Source organism: Penicillium cinerascens (assembly GCF_028974065.1).
Source record: "Penicillium cinerascens strain IBT 15544 chromosome Unknown contig_16_segment0_segment0, whole genome shotgun sequence".
NCBI lineage: Eukaryota > Fungi > Ascomycota > Eurotiomycetes > Eurotiales > Aspergillaceae > Penicillium > Penicillium cinerascens.
Window position 1 is genome coordinate 315,273 of NW_026695286.1, and position 24,850 is coordinate 340,122.

The 24,850-nt window shown below is 51.5% G+C and overlaps 8 protein-coding genes across 8 annotated transcripts; 6 read left to right on the forward strand and 2 right to left on the reverse strand.

Moving 5' to 3' along the window:
- Positions 1-214: 214 nt before the first annotated feature.
- N7498_000114 (uncharacterized protein) lies at positions 215-587 on the forward strand (the record flags this gene model as incomplete). The annotated part of the gene is made up of 2 exons (XM_058447177.1): positions 215-281; positions 337-587. The coding sequence occupies 2 exons, from the start codon at positions 215-217 to the stop codon at positions 585-587; spliced, it is 318 nt and encodes a 105-aa protein (XP_058312588.1).
- A 152-nt stretch (positions 588-739) lies between these two features.
- On the reverse strand, positions 740-1,540 carry N7498_000115 (uncharacterized protein; the record flags this gene model as incomplete). The annotated part of the gene is made up of 1 exon (XM_058447178.1): positions 740-1,540. The coding sequence occupies one exon, from the start codon at positions 1,538-1,540 to the stop codon at positions 740-742; it is 801 nt and encodes a 266-aa protein (XP_058312589.1).
- A 730-nt stretch (positions 1,541-2,270) lies between these two features.
- N7498_000116 (oxidative DNA demethylase) lies at positions 2,271-4,293 on the forward strand (the record flags this gene model as incomplete). Its single annotated transcript, XM_058447179.1, has 2 exons — positions 2,271-2,434; positions 2,499-4,293. 2 exons carry the CDS (start codon positions 2,271-2,273, stop codon positions 4,291-4,293), a joined length of 1,959 nt encoding a protein of 652 aa, XP_058312590.1.
- A 4,988-nt stretch (positions 4,294-9,281) lies between these two features.
- Positions 9,282-10,865, forward strand: N7498_000117 (uncharacterized protein; the record flags this gene model as incomplete). Its single annotated transcript, XM_058447180.1, has 3 exons — positions 9,282-9,480; positions 9,532-10,272; positions 10,327-10,865. 3 exons carry the CDS (start codon positions 9,282-9,284, stop codon positions 10,863-10,865), a joined length of 1,479 nt encoding a protein of 492 aa, XP_058312591.1.
- A 1,227-nt stretch (positions 10,866-12,092) lies between these two features.
- On the forward strand, positions 12,093-15,905 carry N7498_000118 (uncharacterized protein; the record flags this gene model as incomplete). The annotated part of the gene is made up of 1 exon (XM_058447181.1): positions 12,093-15,905. One exon carries the CDS (start codon positions 12,093-12,095, stop codon positions 15,903-15,905), a length of 3,813 nt encoding a protein of 1,270 aa, XP_058312592.1.
- Positions 15,906-16,567: 662 nt separating this feature from the next.
- Positions 16,568-19,818, reverse strand: N7498_000119 (uncharacterized protein; the record flags this gene model as incomplete). The annotated part of the gene is made up of 4 exons (XM_058447182.1): positions 16,568-17,555; positions 17,675-19,161; positions 19,223-19,432; positions 19,501-19,818. The coding sequence occupies 4 exons, from the start codon at positions 19,816-19,818 to the stop codon at positions 16,568-16,570; spliced, it is 3,003 nt and encodes a 1,000-aa protein (XP_058312593.1).
- Positions 19,819-21,953: 2,135 nt separating this feature from the next.
- N7498_000120 (uncharacterized protein) lies at positions 21,954-22,230 on the forward strand (the record flags this gene model as incomplete). The annotated part of the gene is made up of 2 exons (XM_058447183.1): positions 21,954-22,138; positions 22,188-22,230. The coding sequence occupies 2 exons, from the start codon at positions 21,954-21,956 to the stop codon at positions 22,228-22,230; spliced, it is 228 nt and encodes a 75-aa protein (XP_058312594.1).
- A 500-nt stretch (positions 22,231-22,730) lies between these two features.
- On the forward strand, positions 22,731-24,668 carry N7498_000121 (flavin-containing monooxygenase; the record flags this gene model as incomplete). The annotated part of the gene is made up of 1 exon (XM_058447184.1): positions 22,731-24,668. One exon carries the CDS (start codon positions 22,731-22,733, stop codon positions 24,666-24,668), a length of 1,938 nt encoding a protein of 645 aa, XP_058312595.1.
- Positions 24,669-24,850: the final 182 nt, after the last annotated feature.

Sequence of the window (24,850 nt, forward strand, 5' to 3'; positions counted from 1 at the left end):
TGGAGGTTTGCTCTGGCCAACAAGATCTCTCTACAGGGGGAAACGGTTATAAAAGGGTTGTTTCCAAGAGTTGGGTTTATTCTTCAAGCATTCAAGCCCTTCAGTTCTTCATATTCCCAAGAGTCCAAGTCTTTCTAGTGAGTAATGTTTTGCTCTTTATAGGTTTCTGGCTAACCAAAAGGCCCGTTCGAGTCAATTAAACAAATCCGTCAACATGCGGCTGAACTACATCTTCGCCCTCCTTGGGCTAGCTGGTGCTACTATTGCTGCTCCTGTAGCCGGTCCGTAGAAGTTCAAATGATGCACAATGTACTGTTATCTCTAACATTCTGCTAGGCACTGAGACTGGTGTCGGCTCTGGCCTTGGCGGCGGCGGTGGCGGAGGTGCTGGCGGAGGCGGTGGTGTCGGTGGTGGTGAAGGTGGTGGTGCAGGTGGTGGTGCAGGCTTCGGCGCTGGCTTTGGCGCAGGTATTGGCGGAGGAATCGGAGGAGGCGCTGGCGGAGGTGCTGGCGGAGGCGGAGGTGCCGGTGGTGGTGAGGGTGGTGGTGAGGGTGGTGGTGAGGGTGGTGGTGAGGGTGGCTTCTGATAAGTGGATCTATACGATTAACTCGAAGTAGGGTTAGGAGGAACAGATAAAACATGCAAGATCTGATGAAGACATTTCTAATTGGAGTTTCTCATAATAGGTACATGACGTCGTAAGGATATATAATATTGCTCTTCTGAGCAGGTTCATGATCATGACTTCTTGGTCTTGCTAGGCCGGGGCAGCCGTGCAGGAGTGTCCAACTGATCAACCAAGGGGCGATATGGCGAGGCCAACATATGCTCCGGTGCAGGTTCTCGTCTTGGTTCTCCAGCATACGGCCGACGCAACTGCTCCTCATGCATGCGATCTAGCGGTTCTCCCACCACCTGGTACTTGGCCCAGTTGATGGGCGGCATTCGAACTATGTTCTGCGGCGGTGGTATGCGGCCAAATCTCGATGCAGGTGATTGGTCACCTTCTGGTTGCTTCGAGTCCTCCTTGCTATCCTCATCCGTCTCCATTTCATCTTCGTCGGCGTCGTCTGTAAACTGGATCACAGCCCCGCGATCTTCGGTGCGTAACCGCCCAGCTGCCAACTCGCGCGCAAATCCCTCGGGGTCCGCAGCGGCGGTCTCTTTCATGCGCTCCAATGATTTTAGATCGCGCAGACTTTGCTGTTTCTGCATCTGCAAGATAGATATGGCGGATCGGAGGGCGATGGCATCGGGGTTTTCGCTCTCGGAGATAGGGACGGGTGGCGGTTCAGGCTTGAAGACGGCTGGGGTTGCTGGCGGTCGCGGAGGTCGATAACCGGAAGTTTCTGGAATGCGACTTGTCGGCGACAACGACAAAGGGGGTGGCACTATTGTTGCATTGTTGGATGCGACAGGGTCGAGGTGGGCGAACACTGGTGTCACCGGGGAATAAGGCGGGCAGGGCGGAGTCCCTGGCCGATCGTCCTGGATCATGGCTTCAGGGCCCTCTGGTGCAGGTGCAGGCACAGGCTGCATGGCGAAAGGGAACGCGACAAGATCCCAGTCACGGATATCAAAGGCCTGGCACAGTGTCTAGAGCCAAGTGCAGAATCGGAGTCAGGGCTGCGATCTTGTGGTTCCAGGCTGCGGGAAGTGACGACACCGGGCTTGTGGGTGGAGTATGTGAACAAGAGCAAACCACTCTACACAATTTGAGGCAAATACCAAGACCGCCCCGGTCAATAAATAAGCAAGTCACGAGGCAAGTCCCGGTTTGGCTGAATGAGGATTCGCCCGTTCCAAGGTGGCGTGCTGACTGGATGTTTCCTGTGGCGACGATTGAGGCTCTGCCAGGAACCAATCTCTCGTATAGCCACGACAAACACGAGAATCAATCGACTCAGTTCGTATCCGTGATAAAAGACCGGAAATATATCGATATCTGAAAATTGTGCAATGGTGTCTGTCCAGCAGAGAGGTATAGGCGCGCTCGTACCTGATCAGGTACTGATTCGGAGTCGTGGATGAAACATCTGATTCACCTTCTCCGGGTCAACGATGAGACAGACAAGTGTTTCACAGAATGGCGAGATTTCTGAACCTCAAAACCAAAGAAAGAGCGTTGACTGAGCGATCGTCTACATCAAACGAAAACACCCCAATGCGGGAGACCGTTGACCGCCCAGTTGACGGCGCTCACCGCCTCCAAAAATTTTATGATCAGGCCACTGCTTGTTGGCATTGCACTGCTCATACAACCAGCAAAATGAAGCGCACAGCAGAAGAGAGGCCGTCAATTGATGGCAATGGACCGCCAGAGTCCAAAAAGCGCGCTCTTTCCAGCGAGGAAGCTGCTGCGCGGTTCCGCGACGGTTTGTTCGATCCTGCGGAGCAGCAGCAGTACACTGATTCCTATGCTAAGTCGAGCCCGTATGTCTTTTTATGTCACCAAATACTCCAATGACCCTGGTGCTAATATTGCTTTGAGCTATAGTTACTACCACGGCGTCATTCACCCCCTGATCGAAGACTCGCTACTGCGATCCGTCCGCGAGGAGATTCAAAAACACCTCCATTTCACCGAGAAGGAAACCGATATCTACAAGATCTTCCAGTCTGGTGATCTGGCCAATTTGGATGGCCTCGATGACTCCTCGCTGTCCAAGCTGCCGTCATTGCTCAAGCTGCGCGATGCCATGTACTCGGCGCGCTTCCGTGGGTACTTGTCGTCTGTGACCGGCTCCGGCAAGCTCAGTGGAAAGAAGACTGACATGGCCATCAACATCTACACCGAGGGATGTCATCTTCTGTGCCATGACGATGTCATTGGCAGCCGTCGAGTCAGCTATATTCTCTACCTTACCGACCCCGATACCCCGTGGCAAGCCGAGTGGGGTGGTGCTTTGCGTCTCTATCCTACCAAGACAGAGAAGGATGCCAAGGGCGAGGACGTCAAGATCCCCAGCCCCGATTTTAGCCTTTCCATTCCGCCCGCCTTCAACCAGCTGAGCTTCTTCACCGTTCAGCCCGGCGAGAGTTTCCACGATGTCGAGGAAGTGTACCACCACCGCGAAGGCGAGGACAAGTCCAAGAAGCGGGTGCGCATGGCTATCAGTGGATGGTTCCACATCCCCCAAGAGGGAGAGGATGGATACGAGGAAGGATTGGAGGAGAAGCTGGCTGAGCGCAGCAGTCTCGCGCAGCTACAGGGCCGTGGTGACATGTACGATCTGCCTCAGCCCCAGCCCGTGCCTTGGGAAGAGCCCGAGGTGCAGGGTAAGGGCAAGGGCAAGGTGGAAGAGCAGGCTGAGGGCAACGAGTTTACCGAGTCCGACCTGGAGTTTCTGGTACAATACCTTGCGCCGTCCTACTTGACTCCCGACATTGCGGAGGAGATGTCAGATACCTTCGCAAGCGAGTCTTCGCTCAGTCTCGAGCGCTTCCTCAATGAGAAGTTTGCTTCTCGGGTTAGTGCTTACATCGAGGAGCAGGAGAGGCAGAAACTGCCCGCCTCTGCTCAGGAGATCAAGGATCAGACTGAGTGGACTGTCGCTCAGCCCCCACACAAACACCGCTATCTCTATCAACAGGCCTCGTCCGAGGACAACAGCAACCCCATTAAGGAGTTGTTGAATGTCCTTTTCCCTTCTCAGCCTTTCCGCAAGTGGCTGGCACTTATCACTGGTGTGGATCATCTCAAAAGCCACAACTTGCTTGCCCGTCGCTTCCGCCGTGGTGCAGACTATACCTTGGCCAGCGGATATGATGGCGAGGAGCCGCGCTTGGAGTTCACTCTCGGTCTTACTCCGACAACTGGGTGGGAGAAGGAGGCTGAGGAGGAAGAGGAGGACGACGATGAGGACGGATCGTCAGCAAAACCTTCCGAGCCTAAGGACAAGTCCAACGGCGAGGCTGCGGAGCATCCTGCTGTTGGTGGCTACGAGATCTACATGGCCGGTGACGAGGAAGAGGACGACGAAGAAGATGAGGAGAACGCGGATCAAGTCCTCGGGCCCAAGAAGAAGAAGGCCGACCCCGCCATCTACCGAGCTTCCGGAGACGAGGACGATGGAATTCTCTTCAGCACACAGGCCGGCTGGAACAGACTGAGCATTGTGCTTCGGGACAACGGTACTCTGAAGTTCGTCAAGTATGTCAGCGCCAACGCCAAGGGTGACCGATGGGATATCACCGGTGAGATTGGAGTTGAGTTTGAGGACGATGACGAAGATGACGAAGATGACGAAGACGATGAAGAAATGGATGATGAGGACGAGGATGAAGAATAAACGGGCCATATGGCGGTATATTGTGATTTAGCATTTGGCACATTTGGTACAGCAATTCAAAAGTTTGTAGATACGCCATTACAACTTTGAAAAGGAATTAAGAAGATATTGAGAGACGCTTTAAGAGAACGGCAAGAAAAAGCTTCGAAAAGAATAAGAGAACAAGATGTTCAGATGTGTAAGAACAAGCATCCAAGCTACAAATAACATAAAGTTGAAAATAGTAAACAAATACCGAGAATACTAATCCTCGCTTGACCTGTCTAGAAACTGGCCGGTAAAGTTACGGGCTTTGTTCACCAAAGTCCGGTTCATCGTGATCTCGGTCAATAAGTATCAGTAGCTAGCCGAGTGGGCGATCTCCTATGACAACTTCGAGGATCCTCTGAGCCGCCGAGTTCTTCCATTTGGGGGTTTCCTGCGTTGCCTTTTTTGGGGTGCGGGCTGTTGCGATTACGTTTTGGCCGAGTGGAGGGCTACTTCAGCGATTCTTGTTCCTAGGCTGAAGGATCCGCCGTTTACGAGCATCTTTTTGATGCCATTATAGATTGAAGAAAAGACTGGTGCTGATGTCCACGGGTTGCCTGTGGGTCGGATGATGTTGAGATATATTGTGGAGGCTAGAACTGGAGGGAACAGTAAATCTTGCAATCCTAGGTTGGAGGGCACACATGTGTGATTACCTGATTTCAAGGGAAGATTGAGCCACAAGAGCTGGAGCTGAAGTATGTATTCAGAGATGTCAGATGAGCTTGTCGGGCTTTGGGGTGGTCCGGTGGTTCAAGGTTATAGTTGAATGGAATGGAGGTAGAGTTGGATTTAGCTGGAACGAGTTCCAACTCCGCTCGAGTCTCGTGAAACTGCAAAGATAGCAGCTGTCTAAGCCAACGACAATGATGCTATCCCATACCAAAATTTGCTATATAGATTTTAGGTCTTCCATCCGGGCAAAGGTGGCATCCGCACATTCGAAGGCGGATGAAGGCCCACATGAGCACTATGTTTCTCTTGATTTTCCTCTCTAAGATTGGGAAGCTAAAAAGCAGATAAGATATACACCTACAGAACTCAAGTAAACATTCAACGGTGAACACCTGGACACCGGAGTTTTCAAAGTTGATCAAGTTTGCATCGCAGGTTCACGGGTGTAGGGGTTTCCTCGGTTACCTTAGGGTTCTCATTGCAGTGCATAACTCAAAATAAACCCAAACCCCGTGCCTCTGTACCGGGTGGCGAGTCGCCAAATCGTCATTGCAGATACTACAGTAAACGGACCACTGGCTCTCAATCAATCTTGGCAGCGACCGAAGATCGAATCGAAACCCGGGATGTCGCAGTAACCTTGAAATGACGCATGCGTACAGGAGTCTAGAAACGGCGAGAACCCTCATACGAGAGGCGTTCAGGCACAAGGTGCAGAACTACAGGGCGGTAATTGCAAACCTGCCGTAGCCCCTCACATCCCAAACACGCAATCTCCCCTCCGGCGCTTACCCAACGGACAGAACGCCAACCTCATGACGGACGGGAAACAGCAGCAAGGCCGGCGGCAATTGAAACCCGTGAAACAACGCTATAGCCGGGCGCGACGGAAACAAATCAGAGGTTGGGCCACTGAGTCACCGGTATGGGGGACAATCAATTATTAGGGTGTCTAGTGAACAATCGCGGACAAAAGAAATGTCAAGTACGTAGGGATGCACATGGACCGAGACAGGACCGGTGAGGAGGCAGCATGGGAAGAACGGGCGGGTATTCCGACATCTCAAACATGTCTCTTATCCAGGTTCCTGGGCAGGGCACCAAATGACACGCGAAGCAGGGCAGGACTCATGAACAACCACGTAGTCAGGGGGGGGGCGCCGTGAGAAAGGGAGGATGATAGCATGGGAATGATCTGCTTGATTCACTCTCCCAGCATCGGGGAGAAAGGGCCGGGGCAAGGATCGACGCGACACAAGGGAAGGGTTTCTCTGCGACACAAGAGACGGGGTGATTGGCGGGGAAAATGACAGCTGAATCATGTGGAATGGAGAAAAGCCTAGCCCGGGTGGTGGTAACGTCGCGTGTTCAGGGCGTGAGACTATTGGGGAAGGGCAGCAAGGACTGGACCACGATACGGCAGCGTGGGCGGCGGAATGTGCTTCATGGCTTCGTCGGTGCATGGGCCATGGCCCACACCATTGGCATAGCTAACTCTATTGTATCTTGAAATGCCATCCCTAGGAGTGGGAACGGGTAGAGTCGCATTGCACATTCCAGAAGATTAAGCTATAGCCATGAGCACGGCCGGGGTCCCGGTATGGAAGGCTGCTACGGTGTCAAACCGGACGTATGTACGGGCGTTGATCGGGCGTTGATCGGGCGTTCTCCCCAAGTCAGAAACATTCTGCAAGGCTACAGGAGCCATGTGGCGAGGAAGTAGCGGGTAGGATACGATAGGGCAGCTAATACAGAGTACGGAGTACGGAGTACCGTCTGTATGATCTGTATTCCAGTGGAGTCCGGTGGAGTACCTGCAAAAAGGCACAAGGCCTGAACGTGAAACACGGAGAGACAGCCACAGACGCTGACAGTGGCGGTGCCGGGCCGATCCAGTCCTTTCTTTGGCAGAAATGGATATCCTGTTGCCTACAGTACAGTATACATAGTACTGCGTATGCACGGCTACCTGTGTACAAGTTCGGTGGAGCCAATGGGGCAAACCGCGATCGATCTCTCGGGTAACAAGGCCGAGATCGAATCGACACATCAAAACCAGACCGGCCGGTTACCCTGGAAAAAGTACCCGACAAACCGATAGGTACATGGACGAGTGGCTCGGGGGGGGGGGGGGGGGGGGGGGGTGCTAATGAGGGCTTACAAGGGCCGAGAAGGGCTAGGGAGTGCGAAGGGGCGGGGGTGGCTCCCGTCAGGTTCTGACGACTCCGAAAGCTCGGGCATCAAACCCTAGATACAGATACATCGCAGAAGAAGCTCTGGGTATCGCGCCAAGAGTCCGGTCGTACGGGCACCGAGCGCCAAGGGGGGAATAATGGGAATAATACAAAAAGAAAGGATACGAAGCAGAGAGGACTGGAGTAGGCGCGCGGGTCTCGAACGAGACCGACCCTGGCTACGCGCAGCTCCTTGGGTGACCGACTCTCGCGGGAGGGTGCAGACATCTCCGGCCCAGTCGGGAAGGGTCAAGCTTCTGGTCAAGCCGACGCATGCGCCGACTGGGGCGTGGTGTCACCGCTTGGCGTTCCGGTTCTGCGCGAGCTGCCCGTGTCCGGGGTGGTACGAATCAGAAGAGCGGTTCGTACCATTCTATAATAGGATGTAGCCCGCGCAGCTATCATTGGGCTATCGACCGGAGGGGCGAAGGTGAATGAATGCATTTGCCATGTGTGTGGTACAGAGTGCAGCTCGAGCGTACTCGTACCGGTACCAGCGTCACCGAGTACAACGCGGGCGCCGCCCAAGTATCTGATACATGACATCCCTGCAAAGCTGCAGGTCTTCAGTCCCGCCATGTGTCCAACGTCAATGGGGTTTAGCGCGTGCCCGGCATGCAGCCGACTTTTCCCCCCGGTCGCATTGCAGTTTGTCTCCTTATGGACCCTTCACCATCACTGCAAGGAGCCGTCTCCCCTGAGGCCGATCATTCGCCACGTGAAGGGTGTCGAGGGTCACTCCATCACATTAGTCGGGTCGACAGGTGGCCGCCGCCGGTACCTCACATCAGTAAAAAAAAAATAGTAACAATAGTAGGCAATCGCGAGGTATCTAGCCAGGGAGCACGGCGGGTCGCACAAACCTCAACCACGTTCGGTGAGCATCGTGACGTGAAGACTTTGGTGGTGATGTAATGGACGAGCAGAAATAAACGTGGCTCCTTGCATCGAAGGGGGAAGAAGGAAGAATCAGAGCCCGAATGCCACATTTCTTCAGAATGTCACTAGCAGCAGCTCCACCGCCGCGTCTGTACAGCGCGGACCCTAGGAAAAGGCCGCGGATAGGCTATATTCGCAACTAGAATCCTAACGGGCGGCCGTTCGGGATACGGGACGGTCCTATTGGCAACCCAGGTGGAAATGTAACTCTGAGGGGAATTCACCCTTGCCTCTTTCTCTCCCCAGGGTCAGCCTCGTGGCACACAGGTGGAGATGTGGTGCGCAGTAGCGCCCATCGGGGGCTTGGCGCATGGTAACAATACACGCATTCCATGCGAAATTGTCGGTCGATTTGATATTTTCGTCCATTGCCTTTCCAGGCTGACGCGGCGATCATCAGGTATAGCATCTTAGGACGACGCCAGTAGATCGATCGGTCTCAGGCGAGCGATCTACGAGGTAACATAGAATCACGGCCGAAAAGAGGAGATCATCCGGCGGCTTCTTCAACCGTTGCAGTTCCCCACCCCGTCACAGTCTTAACTTTCAGACTTTCAGACTTTCAGACTTTCAGACTTTCAGACTTTCAGACTTTCAGACTTTCAGACTTTGGGCTCGGCCGTGTTTCCCCAAAGAGGCTTCGACCCCAAGTCCACCTGCTTGTGCCACGTTCTGATGCTCCCTTGCGCTCCGTTATTACCGTACGCTTACCCGGTACTTCCTCCTTCCCCGGTTTGAAAGTCAATAACTGAAAAAGAAAAAAGAAAAGAGAAAAGCGAAAAGCGAAAAGAGAAAACCGGGACTCGACCCTAAATCTCGGCGATCGGGTACAATACTCTTCGAAACTCTCGCCCTTTCGCGTGAGATCGTCTTTCCCCCCTCCTTGTATCATCCATCCCCCTTCTCTTTTCTATTCTCCCCGACTCTACCGGGCTTCTCTCTTTTTTTGATATACGCTTTCCCCGATCGTTACCTCCTCGCCCCTCAATTGATTCCGGCGAAAAGAATATGCGATAAGTGTGGAGCTACCCCCGATCGCTTTCCTGACACCTACGCATCCTCAACCTCCCCCGAGAGTCCGTGGAGTCCCTCCCCCGTCTCACTCTCGCCACCATGGAGTCGGTCGCTCATCGGCCGTGGGAGTCGGTCTCGGGCCCTCAGACGCCCGCCGCTTCAAATCAGACGCTGCCGTCCATATCCACCCTCACCGCAAACATGAACGGCGTGAACTCGTCAGAGAAGTCGCCCGGTAATTCGTCGCTGAACACGATTGAACGGGACTCGGGCAATTGGTCCATGCCCCAAAGCACAAGTAGGACGACTCCTCCCGGAGCGCATGATGTGCGGCGGGCTGACCCTGCAGGATCCTCCACCTACTCGACCACCACCAATGGCACCGGCAACAACTATCCCTCTCTCACCTTCTTGACCTCGACCTCGCAACCCTCGCCCACCCGAAACCACCCTGCTCCTGCTCCAGACCGTTCGCCCTATACCTATGACCACTCTACCACCCCTTCCTCGGCCGGTGCGCAACAGCCTTCGCCCAGCTTCAATACTTCTCAGCCCAATGGAGCGCTTCCCTCGATCAATCAAAATTACGACGCCTCATCTCAACGGGGGAGCGTGGCTGAGGTATCCGAATCGCGCCGCAGCTCCATCGACAGCCGCATGAACCAGGGGATCAGTTCGCTGGCCATCAACCCGGCGTCGCCCTACCACAGCACCAATGCCTCGCAGTCCTCGATCGTGTCCAGTCTGCAGCGGGAGCGAGGGATCAACACTGACGTGAATGCCTACCGGGGACCCCGGTACTCCGGGGGCAGCCAGCCTCTGTCCCCCTTGGGACCACGTCCGGGTGAGCCCCGAAACTTCGCAGCAGGCCGCAGCGCTCCTCCGATCTCTTCGAATCCCCGGTCAGAGATCTACAACGCCGAGGCGCCGACGGCGGGTATGGCGTACGCCTTCCCCGATCCCGACGTTGCGCGGTCCAGCTCCATCTCGTCCAATGAAAACACCAACCCCCCATTCTCTCGAAAAGGCAGTACGGCGGAGTCGCTCAGCAGCATGTACTCCGAGTCGCGGATGCCGCGTGGACAGCATGGTAAGTTTCACTTTTTGTCTCCGCGCCTGACGTCATGCTCATCGAATGTTTCAGAACTGCCACAAAACGTACACCATCATTCGCTGCAGCACAAGCAGGTTCGGGAGTTGATTGGCGAGGATGGCGGCAATACGCCCTACAGCCGAACACCCGAATTGCGCGTCACACATAAGCTCGCCGAGCGCAAGCGACGAAGCGAGATGAAAGACTGTTTCGAGGCCCTGCGGATGCGTCTTCCTCAGGCCCAGAACAACAAGTCCAGCAAATGGGAAACGCTCACCCGGGCCATCGAATACATCAGCTCACTCGAGAAATCGCTTACCCAAACGCGACGAGAGAACTCTCTCATGCGTACGCAACTCGAAGAAATGCAAGCGCAATTAAACCAGCAACAGGCCAACGGGCCGTCACGGACTCCCTCGATCTTCGAACACCACATGTCGGCTACCCCGGCCAACGGCCAAGGGCCCGTGTTCGGTGGATTCGGAAACGGGTCCAACATGGCCCAGGAACAGCCTCGCACTCTACCGCCGCTCATGAACGGATCCTCGGCCCCGATGCAGGGGATCCAGTATACTGACGAGCGACGGTAGAGACTTTTGCCCATGGCCTTCACCTGCCACGGATGAGAAATGACTAGTCATGCCGGGATACATACCCGCGAAATGTCCGCGACTCTTTTTCACATTGTCATTCTATATATCCCTTGTTTTAGATATGGATCTCGACGTTGCCCGCAGGGCGTCGAGTAGCTTCCCTTTTTCTTTGCTAGGAGTCGATTCCTTTTTTTTTTTTTTTTTTTTTTCTTTCCCCTGTTTTGTTTGTGTCATCGATCATACCCGCAATCGCTCTGATGTTCAGTTATATCTTTCTTATGTTTTCTTTCCGGGGCTCTCGCCCCGACATCATCGGTCCGACTGCATGTTCATATTTGGGGTAACTGGGAAACGGGGTTATCGATTGTTGGCATGTGGGAATGACGGGTGTTTTCTGTACCAAATATCCAAAAGCGAGAGCTGCAGGGATTGTACTGTTCCTATACATGAAAACATGCAAATGAATATCCGACGAGGCCTGGCCCGTCCATTGCTTGTCACCCTACCTCAAACAGCACCTTGATAAAAAGTACACACGAACGTGGCCTGATGTAACAAGCAAACAAAGCACTTTTAACCTGGACGAAGGCAGTCAATGCAGAACTAAAAAAAGGCCAATCTATTTTGAGACTGAAGCTCTCACCTCCATGATTGGCCCCTGTAAGCGCCCGCCCACCACGGCGCGTAATGCCGGCCTCAAACCGCACATGCATCCAAGTACCACTCGACCCCTGGTGGTCTCCCCCGTATGTGAACCAATAGGGGGCTTCAGGATGGGAGCTACCGGGTTGAGGTGTCTGGGGTTTCTGCAGACAACCAAGTTGAGGGGATGTGATTGGATCTGGGGATGTTGGTGACACTGCCGGATGAGATCGCCCAAGCTTCATGCAGCAGTAGCAGCTGCACCGATGCAGCGTTAGGTTTTGCTTATGAGCATGGAGGCTGCCGAGTCGGAGTGTTCTTTTGCAACTTTCTTTTCACGTTCGGTCTTTCCTCGTCGAGTTTCAGTCTTTGTTTACTCTCGTTCTGCATGAGTGAATGACGGCGTTTCTTTGAGTGCATTGTTTCAGGCGTCACGGCTATTAATAACTCACTCTTTGTTTGCACTATTCAAGATTGACGCACGTCTCCTGCACTGTTATCTATTCAACTCATGGTATGTCAACAGCATCAACTCTGAAGGGCTCCAGCTAAGCCAACCCAGTTCGACCCTGAGACATCACGATGGTCTCGAAGCGACAAAAGCCCCAGCCAGAGCTGCAAGTCCCAGTCCCGAACTTTCCGTTATCGTCGCCCATCAGCGAGGAAATCTCGAGCCCGTCATGTTCATCGGCAGAGGACCGCGAGTTGGAGCGGACTAGACCCTTTGATTTCTTGGTCAAAGCGACCCGACAAAAGCTCGAGACGAGATCTGGTTGTGGACGAGATGGTCTCAGATCACCCAACCTCTCGCATCGGGACAGAATTGTACCGGAGACTCCGATCGCCCCGAGACTGAGTATTCGGGGCATCACAAAGAAGAAGAAAAGCGCAGCAAAACCGGTTGGACTGAATCTCGTCACGGACTTTACGCTTGGGACTCCACCTAAAGGCAACAGGAAGTCCGATGAGACTGCGGCTGCGCCGTTTGTGGATCTGAATGACTTGAAGGTCTTGTCAAAGGCACGAGAGAAGGAACGGGTTGGACTGAAGTCAAAGACAGTTGACAGGAGGAACTTGGATACTGCGGCGGCTGCTTCATCACGCGGCTTCCAACAGCTGCCCGAGACAATAGAGTCAAGTGGAAACTCATTTCTGGACCCAAACCCCGCAAATCCCTTCAGCGACAGACATGACCACGGCCTTTCACCCTCGGACCGCCATGTCATGATCGGCCTCACTGTACCACGCCACGAATCCTCGGACCGGGCAAAGGAGCTCGACAGCGCAGGCGATCAACATACCCCCGTCACACCATCGATCATCGTCACTCCAGCCCGCGAGGATGCACCTTGGTCCTCGTCCAGTCCCGAGGGGCTACGGCCCCGAGCTACCTCCAGTGTATACTCCCAGCCAACACCCCGTCTATGGGCAAATGAGACCGATATCCCACCTGTGCCTGCAATCCCGGTGCAGCACTCCTTCAAACTGGGCTCTTATTTCCTGAATGCACATGCTATTGCCGCGGGACGAGAACAGAAGCGCCGGTCTTCCGCAAATACTATTATTGAGGACGACAGTCCGGAACAAGAACACCCACTCTCCCGCGCGTTAGAAGACGATGATCAAGCACCTTTAACAAAGCAAGAACTGAGTGTCGATACAGAAGTGAGGCCAGCGTCCCAGGGATGGTGGACGTACCTACTATCTCCACTACTCGGCAAGAAGTCACCGTTGAGTCCGAACTTCCCTCGTCAAAACCCTTCATCTCCCGCAACGAAAAAAAAATCCAAGGAGTGGTGGGAAAAAGAGGTGTCATGTTTCTCACCAGAGACTCCCGACACGACGATGACAGAGTGGTGGAATGATGATAAAGTTAAAGATCTGAAGACTCCCGATGGGATTGAGCAGTCTCGCTCGCTTGGAGTCGACGATGATGCTGCGACTGTTTCCAAAAGCAACAGACAAACTACTGCATCGTTCATGCTTGGTGGTCGATCTATTCAGGGTGAAGCAGCGGAGTATTTTCAGGCGTGTGCGCATGAGCTGTTCAGCAAGACTCCTTACTTTGAGTGCTACAACCATGTTTGCTCCATTACACCGGCTTGTGTTGTTGAAAGTCGACAATTCGCCGAGACGGACGCGACGGGTGATCGAGGGTTGACTCTTGCTGGGGCTGAAATTCAGGACACTGGTGTGTCAGAAGCACAAGAAAACACAAATGGTGGCATGGCTACAGCTCGAGGTCTACTCATTGATGTGGACTCCCCAAACCGTGAAGGCTCAAACCATGTCGACCGCAATAAGAGTGCACAATCGCCAACGTCTAGTTCTGATTCGGATGACTGGACCTCCTCGATTTCTGATGATCATGAGAAAAGCCTGTCAGAGCCGCCAAAGAGTTTACCCAGAAAAGCCGTTCCTGAACCTCAGCCCGAACCTGTACATATGCCAGAGTCTACTCCTGCGCCGGTTATTCAGGAACCACTAGCTCCGCCGCCGCTGGAGATGCCCAGGGAACCAATGCCAGCCCCAACTCCTGCTCCTCCACAAATTATCAACAATTATCATTATCCTCCCGCACCAGCTGCAATTCCGCCACACACCCTCACAATGGAGCGAACAGTACCCCACTATGTTCCGGTTTTCCCTCCTCATAACGAAATGCCAGAGTCGCAGCATATGGCCCAGGAACAAGTATCTGAAGGATCAAAGGAGCCTCCCGTACTACAACAACAACTGAATCCTTCAGAATGGTCGTGGCAGAAAGAAGGCATCGAAGAGCCACCAATTGAACCAGAAGGCCTGGTACGCGGAATGCCGGCTCCAGACCCTATGCCCATTTCCCCGGCATTTCAACGCGCTGCGGGAGGGCCGGGCTCAATTCCGCTGTCTGAAGTAAATGCACCAGCACCCGCTTACACACAGTACTCACGAGATGTTCCGCTTCCGCCGCGATATGACCAGCATCCTGCTCCAGGAGCAGGGATCATGAACCCCACTGGAATGGCCGGGCCCGGAGAGGCTCGGCGTCGCAGGATTGAGCGTGAAGATGCTGCTGGTAGGAAGGTCGGTGGATTATGGCGCGGAAGAGGATGCTTCAGCAACAAAGGCTGCTTTGGGCGTCCAGGGCGTGAAGGTCGACTTCGTCGGAGATGGTATTTTGGCATTTGCTCTATCTTTTTGATCATTGTGGTCCTGGCAACCGTTCTTGCGATCACATTGACACACAAAGGAGATAGCACGCCTGTTCAATCTACGTGGCTCAATTTGACCGGGTATCCGCCCATGCCAACAGGGATTGCGACAATCGCTGGTTCAGAAACACAGTCTGCAAAGTCGACTTGTATCAGCCCATCTACTCTCTGGAGTTGCTCTCTACCGCAAGACCAGCAGTCTGGAAACGAGCCTTACCCGGCAGACAACCCCAGCTTCCGCGTCGAGATCCGTTTCCGCAACGGAACGTACGCCAATGGAACTGATACTGTCAACTCGACCGCGATACGCAAGTTCCGAAGAGACAGTGGTCTGTTTACACCCGATCCAGCTGCACCAAGTGTCGCAGACCAGGCCTTCATCGGCAACACAACAGATGGCAATTCGGTCCCTTACGCCGGCGAAGAAACACCCTTCTATATGTCCATCCTCTCACCCGTTCATCTGTCCTCGACAGGCCTCTTCCGCCGATCCAGCACGGAGGTCACATCTACCAACCTGACAAAAATCATCCCGGCCCCCGACGAGAACTCCGACGGCACCGCGGCGGCCGCTGAACTTTACCCACTCCCTAGTTCCCAACCCGTACGCCTCTACAACCGCGGCCAATCAGATGAGCACTACGGCTTCTACAACTACTACGACAAATCAATCTTCCTCGCATCACTCGCCGCCCTAGATGGAAGTGTAGTCGATACTGACCCGAACGACCAAAACGGTGGCGTCAGCAAAGCCGCCGCCAAAGTACGCTGCACCTGGTCCCAAACCCGCTTCCTCGTTCAAATCTGGACCCAGCCGGGTAAAATGGGGTATGATCTCCTCTCCTCATCTAATGGAACAAGTGCAACCTCATCCGCAACGCCTACATCCACCTCCTCGGCAACATCATCCTCTTCCGCGACGGATTACACCAGACCAGGATCATTCCCGTACCCGGTTACCATAACCGTGGACCGACATGGCGGCGAAGCAGATGGGAAACTGGTGTATTGCTACGCTGTTGAAGATGGACATTACAACATCACGGATCGGAAGTTACAGGCTGAGTACCGGGGTGTTGGTGGGACGTGGATCAATCCTGCGAATGGGGACGATGTTAGTGGGAATTCGACGTATGGAGGTATCGATGGGGGCACCGGGGGTTGTGGATGTCAGTGGGTTAATTGGATATCTACTTCGTGACTGTGATAATAGTGAGATATTCCGTGCGAAGGCTTTCTTTTCTTTTCTTTCTTTTCCTTGTTTATTTCTGTTTTGCATATGGGTGGTTGCCTGCCTTTTACTGGCGTTGTGGTGTGAGATCAAAACCAAAATCAAAAGTATTTACTAAGCTCAAACAACGTGTGGCTCATCTCTTATACCGATGTTGGACGTATTGAGAGCCTACAATTCTGCTATTACCAATGCGGTCTATGTCGGCGTCGCTTTTTCTGTGCTGGCCATCTTTGAGGCGCTGCCGATTAGGTGGATTTCTGTCAAGGGAGGAGAGGTCAAGGCAGCTCTTAAATGAGTGTTATGGAGACAGAAGAGCTACTAGTTTAGTCTCAACAAAGAAATAGGGAGTGGAACACAAACTTGAGAGTTATACCTGAAAATGCTTGACCTAGTTAGGAACCGCGAACCCAACGGGTTATATACTGGGCTTGAAGCGATGCCGAAGTTTTGTCGAAGTGCAAATGTTCTAATTCAGCGGTTGTAAACGCCAGAGACCGAGTGCGTTAGTGCAAATATTCTCTCTGGGATCTTTGTTTATTTTGGAAATACATCCCAAGACCAAGAAAATAATCATTCATCCTACTCGACCAGCGGGTAATTATGAATACAGAAAAATGCTCAACGCCCAGTCAAACAACGGAACGCGACAGACCCTTGAAGTACTCAAGCCTCGTTCTCTCCATGCATCTCGCGGTTTCAATAGTTAAGCGGTCATCAGCCCCACGCTTGTTAACCCATTCCCCCCATGCTTCTTTGAACAGCACATGCGCTTCTGCTAGTTTCCCTTGGGACTCTAGTGAGCTGGCCAATGATACCATCGAGCTCAATGTTTTCTCATGATTGTGCCCAAGCGCTAGAGTTCTGGCTCCAACCAGTTCTTTGAAAGCCTTTTCTGCCAGTTTGTATTTTTGCTGCGCCTGTAGAGTCTTTCCATACCAATGTAAAGACCATTGAGTAGTGGAGTCTGAAAGTCCAAAACTTTTTCTCCATACAACCAGCGCCTGAAAGAGACGAGCTTCCGCTTCAGAGTACTCATTTGTGTGGTGACACGCATAGCCAAGCCAGTAAGAAGACTCCAATGTATCCCGGGCATCTTTGCCAAGTCTGATGCTCCGTTCCTCGAAGACAAAGCGGCATAATTGCTTGGCTTGTTCGTGCTTGTCTTGCTTGCACATGGCTCTGGCCAACCATAGAGAACTTTCCGATAAGTTTTCATCATTCCTTGATGCAGCAACAGCCCAGCGAAAAGCCTTTTCAGACTTGGAGTGCATCTGTAGGTCAAGAAGGGCAAGTCCGAGCCAGATGGCCGCTGGATACATTGCGGAATTTCTTGCTCCAACGTTGGAAATTTGTTGACTGGCAGCCCAGAGAAAATCTTCCGCCTCTTGAATTTTCCCTTGCCTGTATAATGCTACCCCGAGTAGCATGAAGGATTGTCCTGAATCCTCATAATGCACAGAATCCATCTGCTCCCACCCACCGGCAGCATCACAAAGTACAGCTTCGGAATCTACCCACTTCTTTTGCTGGATAAGTGCCTTTCCAAGAGCATTGAGAGACTGGAGCGTACTCTTGTTGCTCAGACCAAAACTTGCTCTTCGCCCATCTGCCACTTCTCTGAACAATTCTCCAGCCCTCTTATATTGGCCTTGTAAGTATTCGTTGCGACCAAGCCAATAAAGGGCATCGAGTGAATCGACATGTGTTGGTCCAAGAGCCTCTTTTAATCCGCTCACTGCCTTTCAAGATGCTCTCTGGCACCCACATAGTCTTCCTGCCCATGTAAAATTTGGCCTAATTCAGCAATGGTGCGGCAATGGGTCTCAACTATGAATGAGGCTGAGAGTTTGGGCTCATCATTTGTTGTAATCCTTGGAGAGCTCTGTGGCAGTCTCACGCGAATTCGAATTCTTTTCCGAGGTCCACTACGTGGAGGGTGTTTCAATAGTCCTGTCAGGAGGTTCTGGATGGACTTTTTTATTGCGATCGTGGCCTTATTCATCTCCAAAAGCTGTGTGGATATAGGAGGTTGTGGAGGCTGCCATTGAGATTCAGAAATCGAAAGAAGGGTGTCTGGGTGGTTCGACCCGAGGACCTTTTTCTGCATGCTTGCCACGTCCCGCAAAATAGTCTGTCCCTTGCCATAGCTACCTTCGCGCATCTCCAGGACGCCAACCCAATAATGAGACTTGAGCGTAGATGCATTTTTCGGACCATATATCTTCAGTTGAGCCTCCAGCACTAGGTTAAACAGGTCTTTGGCTTGCGAGTACTTGGCCATATGGTAGTAAAGAACACCCAAGCAATGATATGAGTTGCGAGTGTCCTTGTGTACCATGCCGAGCAATTGATTGCGTTTCTCAACCGCTGTTTGAAGCATGGCCTCGGCTTCCTTCCACTTGTTTTGACGGAAGAACTGCACTCCTTCATTATGTAGAGCCAGTAGTTCGGCTTCCACTAACTTGTCTCCGCGGAAAAACTGGAGTCCTTGATTATGTGGAGACACGAGGAACTTCTTCGATATCCCAAGGAGTCCAAAAGAGACTGAAGATTGAAAAGACAATTGCTGTCTAGCTTGTGGATTGGACTGCTCTTCAGCTTCAAAACCATTGTCCGCAGTGAACCAATCCGAGCTTTCTGCTGAAACATTGGCCTCTTCAATCCTCTCTCTGGACAATTTATTGCTGACCTCTTTTGGCGCAGGCTTTAGCGCTTCTCGAAGATCTTGCTTCGAAGCAACGCCTGGGAGACTCGCCTCCGTTATTTTCAGGTTTTTCATTTCCCCGAGTGGCACATCAGTGCGTCGGAGCCAGTCGTGTTGCGTAGCTTCCTTGGCAGAAAGTCTCTTCGAGGGCTTCGGGGCCATTGCTGCCTTGATGAAATCAGAACACTCCTCGCTGACTGGTAAGAGTGGCAAAGAAAGAGGTGCACCCTGGAGATACTGTTTTAGACTCGTTGACTGTTTAGTACCGAATGGGAATTTGTAGAAAATCATGTAGAACGTTATGACGCCCAGCGCCCATATGTCGACTTTCTCTGTGTATGAAGACTCAATGCCGTCATCTTCCTTGTAATAAGGATCAAGAAATCGTACCTCCGGGGCAAGGAAGCCCGGAGTTCCTACCCATGTTTGAAGGCCGTCACTGTCGTTGAAGCGTTTGCTGATTCCAAAGTCGCCGATTTTAACCCACCAATCGGGGCTTTTCCGAAAGACAAAGATATTCTATTATTATTATTATTATTATTAGCAATGGTATTGAAGCCTCATCCCAAAGGTTGTTTACCGCAGGCTTGAGGTCCCGATGAGCAAAGCCACTCTCATGGAGGAGTTCGAGGCCTTCCGCTATTTGTAACGTGATTTCTCGAGCTTCGTTCTTGGGCAAGGGCTTTTGTAGATGCGAGTCCAGATCACCATGCTCCATGTACTCCATAACAATGAATACAGAGATATCATTCTCATACCAGCCAATGAATTCGACGAATAGACCCTCGTACTAGAGAACAATATAAGCTTGAGTCACTCGAGTCAGGCTAGGATGTATGGCGTGAGAAGAGGCTATACCTTTTTCTGCGAAAATTTTGCAACTGCCTCTAGCTCCTCGTAGTAGTCAATGCCCTTGGAGACGACGGCTTTTTCGATCATCTTCACGGCCTGCAACTCGGTTGGTCCTTCACTCGTCAGGCATTTATGGAGAGTCACGATGCCATAGGAGCCGCTTCCAAGTATCCTTTCCACCTTCCATGTGTCTTTCCGATGTCTGCGCCTGACATGTCTAGCAGTGGAAACCTTCGATTGAACCGTGTGCCGGTAGGTGACGTTGTCCCCAAACTCCACTTGTATTCGAGTATCGAGCACAAGGTCGGAAAGGTTTGGATCCATAGTAGACTGACTTCTGGGTCATAACTAGTTAATGAATCTGGCATGTATTCCAACTCTGAGAAACTTGATTTCTGGCCCTCTTTTGAGGGGAACTGCGGATTCCGCCCCCACGAACCGAGCTGCAGCTTTAGCCGCACGGATATGGATCCGACGAACAGGGATTCCTAAAAGGGAATAGAGCAGCTCCATAGCTAAGCCCGGATCATCTACATCTCCGAATTAACATTTGGAATTCAAACTTGAAACAGGTATGCGTTCGTGTTTCAAGACCCCTCGTGTTCTGGGTGCACCGCCGCCCCCAATCCCAAGAACCTTCAAAGAGCAAATTTCCGGAGAATTGATGAGATACTGGAATTTGGCACTTCCACTAGGGGTGCAACGAATCATGGCTCCCAACTTAGCGAAATCGGCGCTTATTCTTAATATTTTGAATAGTGATGGACTAACTACCCTGCGGATGGCGGAAGCTGCTGGCTGCAGCAAGCACGCCATTTTGAGGATCCGGTCGAACCTGCGACTATTCGGTAATGTTAAGACTAACACCCGAGTTCATTAAGCCCACTCAGCCAAAAAAAAAAAAAAAAGACATTATAACGCAGCTCCTGCTTCGTTATTCTCAGGCACCGAATACAAGGGACTAGGTAGCGGAGATCTATAGGCCTTTAACAAACTTGGGCATCCTTCCCTAATGACTCAATGTCTAGATGTGAGGCTAATTTGGGGGCTAGTTTGGGGGCCATTTTTACATTTTCTCATATAGAAGGGAGCCCCTTTATGGCAGTCGCTAGTCCTTAGTTCTCAAAATTTCAATTTTATCAGACAGAAGCGAGAATCAGAATCTTGGCACCTCCTTACAATCCCTGGAACCATGCAATCTGACCGCACAGACCGACCCACAGAACTTCTCAGACTAACAGAAGACTCATGATCCTGCTGATCACGGTTCCATATTTTATCTTCTTTGCTTTCGCTACGTAATCCTTGGAGCTTAGCAATATCACTCCTGTCTCTCCAGTCCATTTATCAGACCACAACTGAACAGCTGGGCCCGAAAATAATCCACTAATGGGTGTATCCGTGATACCTAGGTATTGAGAGTGCTGTACTTAGATCAGCCATCTTAATTCTAGTTAAATTCTAGCTAAGAGAACCTCAACTAGACCTTGTTAGTGTTTGGGAGATGAGGAGATGCCCGGATAATATACCGCGATGTCCTTTTTGAACCCTTGAACGCGGCCCGAAAACCCCTTCGGAACGAATGCTAGTTATGACTGTCATTTTCTTTCTTTTTCTAGATGGCCCCACTTTATACCCGCAACCTAATTAAAAAATCCTTCACACATTTGAGCTTCAGGAGGGTCTTTAGCATTAGGATGAGTTGCAGTGAATCCTAAGAGCAGACTTGTATGACCTTTGCCGGTCTGGGCGAAAGTTTGCAATTTATGCGTATAGATTGAAGACTTGCAGTGCGCAATCGAGTCTTTTTTTTTCCCGTATGAACCAGAAGTTCTATATTAGTATTACCATGTTTTGAATGGTCATAGATAGGATAGGTAGCTATTCCGGAAATGGAGATATGAGAGGTGAGAACAGGGTGGTATAGCCCCTATCTCAAGGTCGGGCCTCCAATCGCAGCCAATCACATGTGTCACAGTGCCGCGTGATCCGTACTATATGATAAACGAAATAAGGATTCTGATCGGCGGAGATTGTTCTAGACGGTCAAGACCTGTCAAGCGAAAATCACTCATAGAAAACTATGATAGGCTAACCGGTTTAGATGGGGTCAATATATTAGGAAAAATTCTTTGACCGGGTGATCGGGTGATCGGCCTACACCGGTGGCAATTTCCAGGGCCTGGGCGCGGGTTGTTGGGTCGGGTTCCCGTGCCGGGTTGTTATTTTCGGCCCCTGCGTCTCATGACACCAAAAAAAAACCCGCAAAAGATCTAACCAGAAGTATACTAGGGGAGGAACAGAAACAAGATAAATTCGCCTTCAATCACCACAAGCCGAATATCATCAACATCAATTCACTTCACTTCTTCACTCCTCAAATACCAGCACCAACCCTGGTATACCAACAATACAGACCAACCCGCAAAGTCTCGTTCAAACTCAACCTCAAATCCACAATGGTCGCTTTCCCCGTCGTCGGCGCTGGCCCCTACGGCACAAGCCCAAAATCGGCCCGCTCGAGCACAACCGAAGTACCAAAGATCGATGCAGCTCAAATTGAAAATATTTTCCAACAAATGAACTGCTCCCAAGACCAAGTCTCAGCAAGTTCCTCTAGCCGCTTCGGATGGTTCTCGCGACAGTAAGATCAATTCCTTACACTTATTTTTGATATACGCTAATGTGCCTAGGTACAACAAGAAATTCCACAGTCGCAAATCTGTGTCTAAGTAAGGGTTGTGGGCGGGGCCACATCTATGGAAATATGGCGAAGATGCGATTGGCTAGTACCACAGTACATCTTTTAATATTTTAATGACTAATTTTGACGGGAATGTATATATTCTAATGAGAAAAAAATATTTAAATCACTTTTTTACATTTAAGAATTCTAATTCTCACCACTCTTTTTGAATCACCTGTCATGGAAGAAAATAGGGTCCAGACATTGATTTCTATGATTTCTAAATGTTCGATCTGTTGAAAGATTCCAGCAATACATTCGTATCCCGTGTAGGTGGTGACACCGTACACCGTTTCTCGGAAATACTGTCCAAGCGCCTTTCAGCTCCCGGTCGCTGACCGCGGGGTAAAAAAATAAATACTCTGACGCAGCTGGTTTCAGCTTTGACATTTGCAATGGTCTAAATATACTGGCTTTGTTCTTTTTTACTTGTCCCCAGCCATCCGGGTTAAATCCAAATTGAACTCACCAATACACATTGTTGTCCACCATGTCCAGCATCAGTACTAAAGATAATGCCGCTCTACCCACTCCCAACGAGGAGATTGATCCCACCCAACCGACCCAAATGAGAGCCCGCTACGAACAAGAAAGAAAGAAACGTCTGCGCGATGACGGAAACGCACAGTTCATCGAAGTCGCAAAGTCAGCTCAGTATGAGCGTTTCGCTGATGACCCGTGGGCTGACCCGGCAGCAGTCCAACCCCTCCAAGCCAAGTTCCCCGATGAGCGAAGCGAAATGCTTATCATCGGTGCCGGATGGGGCGGGATACAGAATGCCGTTCGCATGGTCGAGGCTGGCATACCAGTCGAAGGCATTCGCATTATCGACCCGGCTGGTGGCTTTGGTGGCACCTGGTACTGGAATCGGTATCCCGGGCTTATGTGTGACATTGAGAGCTATACCTATCTCCCATATCTGGAGGAGACGGGATACGTACCCAAGCACCGATATTCGCAAGGCGAAGAGATCCGGGAGTATGCCAATCTTGTTGCGCAGAAATGGGGGTTGATAGACTGTGCCGTTTTCCAAACCCAAGCACAGAAGATTGTTTGGGATGATGATGCCAAAGAATGGTCGGTCAATCTAATCCAGCGTCGCAAGGGTCAATCTCCAACTACTCTCCAGATTCGCTCCAAGTTTGTCACCATTGCTGCTGGTGTGCTTAACTGGCCCAAGCTGCCGAGCATCCCGGGGATTCTGGACTACCAAGGTGACATGTTCCATTCTGCTCGTTGGGCATACAATGTCACTGGTGGATCTCCCAAAGACCCGGTGCTTGCCAAATTGAAGAATAAGCGGGTCGCGATTATCGGCACAGGAGCGACAGCGGTACAAATCGTTCCACAGGTCGCAAAATGGTGCAAGCACCTCTATGTCATACAGCGGACGCCGGCTTCGGTGGACGTTCGTGATCAACGTGAGACTGACGATGAATGGTTTCATCAAGCGGTTGCACGATCGAAAGGATGGCAACGAGAGCGAATGCGGAACTTCCACCAACATTTCACTCTTGGCGAGGTACCAGCAGTCAACCTGGTCAACGATGGATGGACCCGCGCTCCTGGCTTAGTTGGTCTAACTGGGTATACCGAGGGACCCAAATTACCCGAAGAAATCCCTGCATACAGGGCAAGATTGATTGAGATCGACATTCCCCATCAAAATCGCATTCATACTCGCGTGGATGAAGAGGTGAAGGATCCGGCCACCGCAGAGAAACTAAAACCCTGGTATCCTGTATGGTGTAAACGTCCTTTATTCCACGACGACTACCTCAAGAGCTTCAATCAAGACAACGTGACCCTTGTTGATACCGACGGCAAGGGCGTCAACCGGATGACGGCAGCCTCTCTGGTTATCGGCGACAAGACCTACCAGGCTGATGTAGTCATCTTCGCGACAGGCTTTCTTGCACCGGCCGCTGGCACGCCAGCTGAGAAAGCAAGCATGTCAGTTATAGGCTTGAATGGAGTCTCCATGAGCGAGGAATGGCCTCGATTCGGCCCTACAACCCTGCACGGTATCATCGATGCCAAGTTCCCAAATCTCTTCCTCTCTGGACCTCTGCAGGCGTCTACAAGTGGAAACTATCGCTTCAGTCTCGATGAATACGCGAAGCACATATCGTACATATTGGCCGAAGCGAAACGTAGGGCCAATGGTGCGCACTTCATTGTTGCGCCATCCACGGAGGCAGTAGAGGACTGGGGCAAGCAAGTTATGATCCATTCTGCGCCAATGGGGGTTGCACTTGGATGCACACCAGGATACTCTAATCTAGAGGGTGACCTTGATCGTATACCACCCGAGCAACAGATGGTCTTAGCGCGGTCGGGTCTTTGGGGCTGGGGAATCGAGCACTGGCTTGGAATTATTGAAAATTGGCGAGCTGACGGCGACATGAAGGGTATTGTGGTGAGTTGAACAAGGGACTGACTTGCATGGAAGAGATCTTGATTCATAGGTAGTATATAATGCTTAGTAGTACAACCTTAGGGGGTATGGGTACCCGGAAATAGATCTAGTTTAGCTTTATTCAGATTTAAAATCTATATCATATACTAGCATCTGAAATGAATCGCATTATAGTTGTAGAGGGGCTTGGT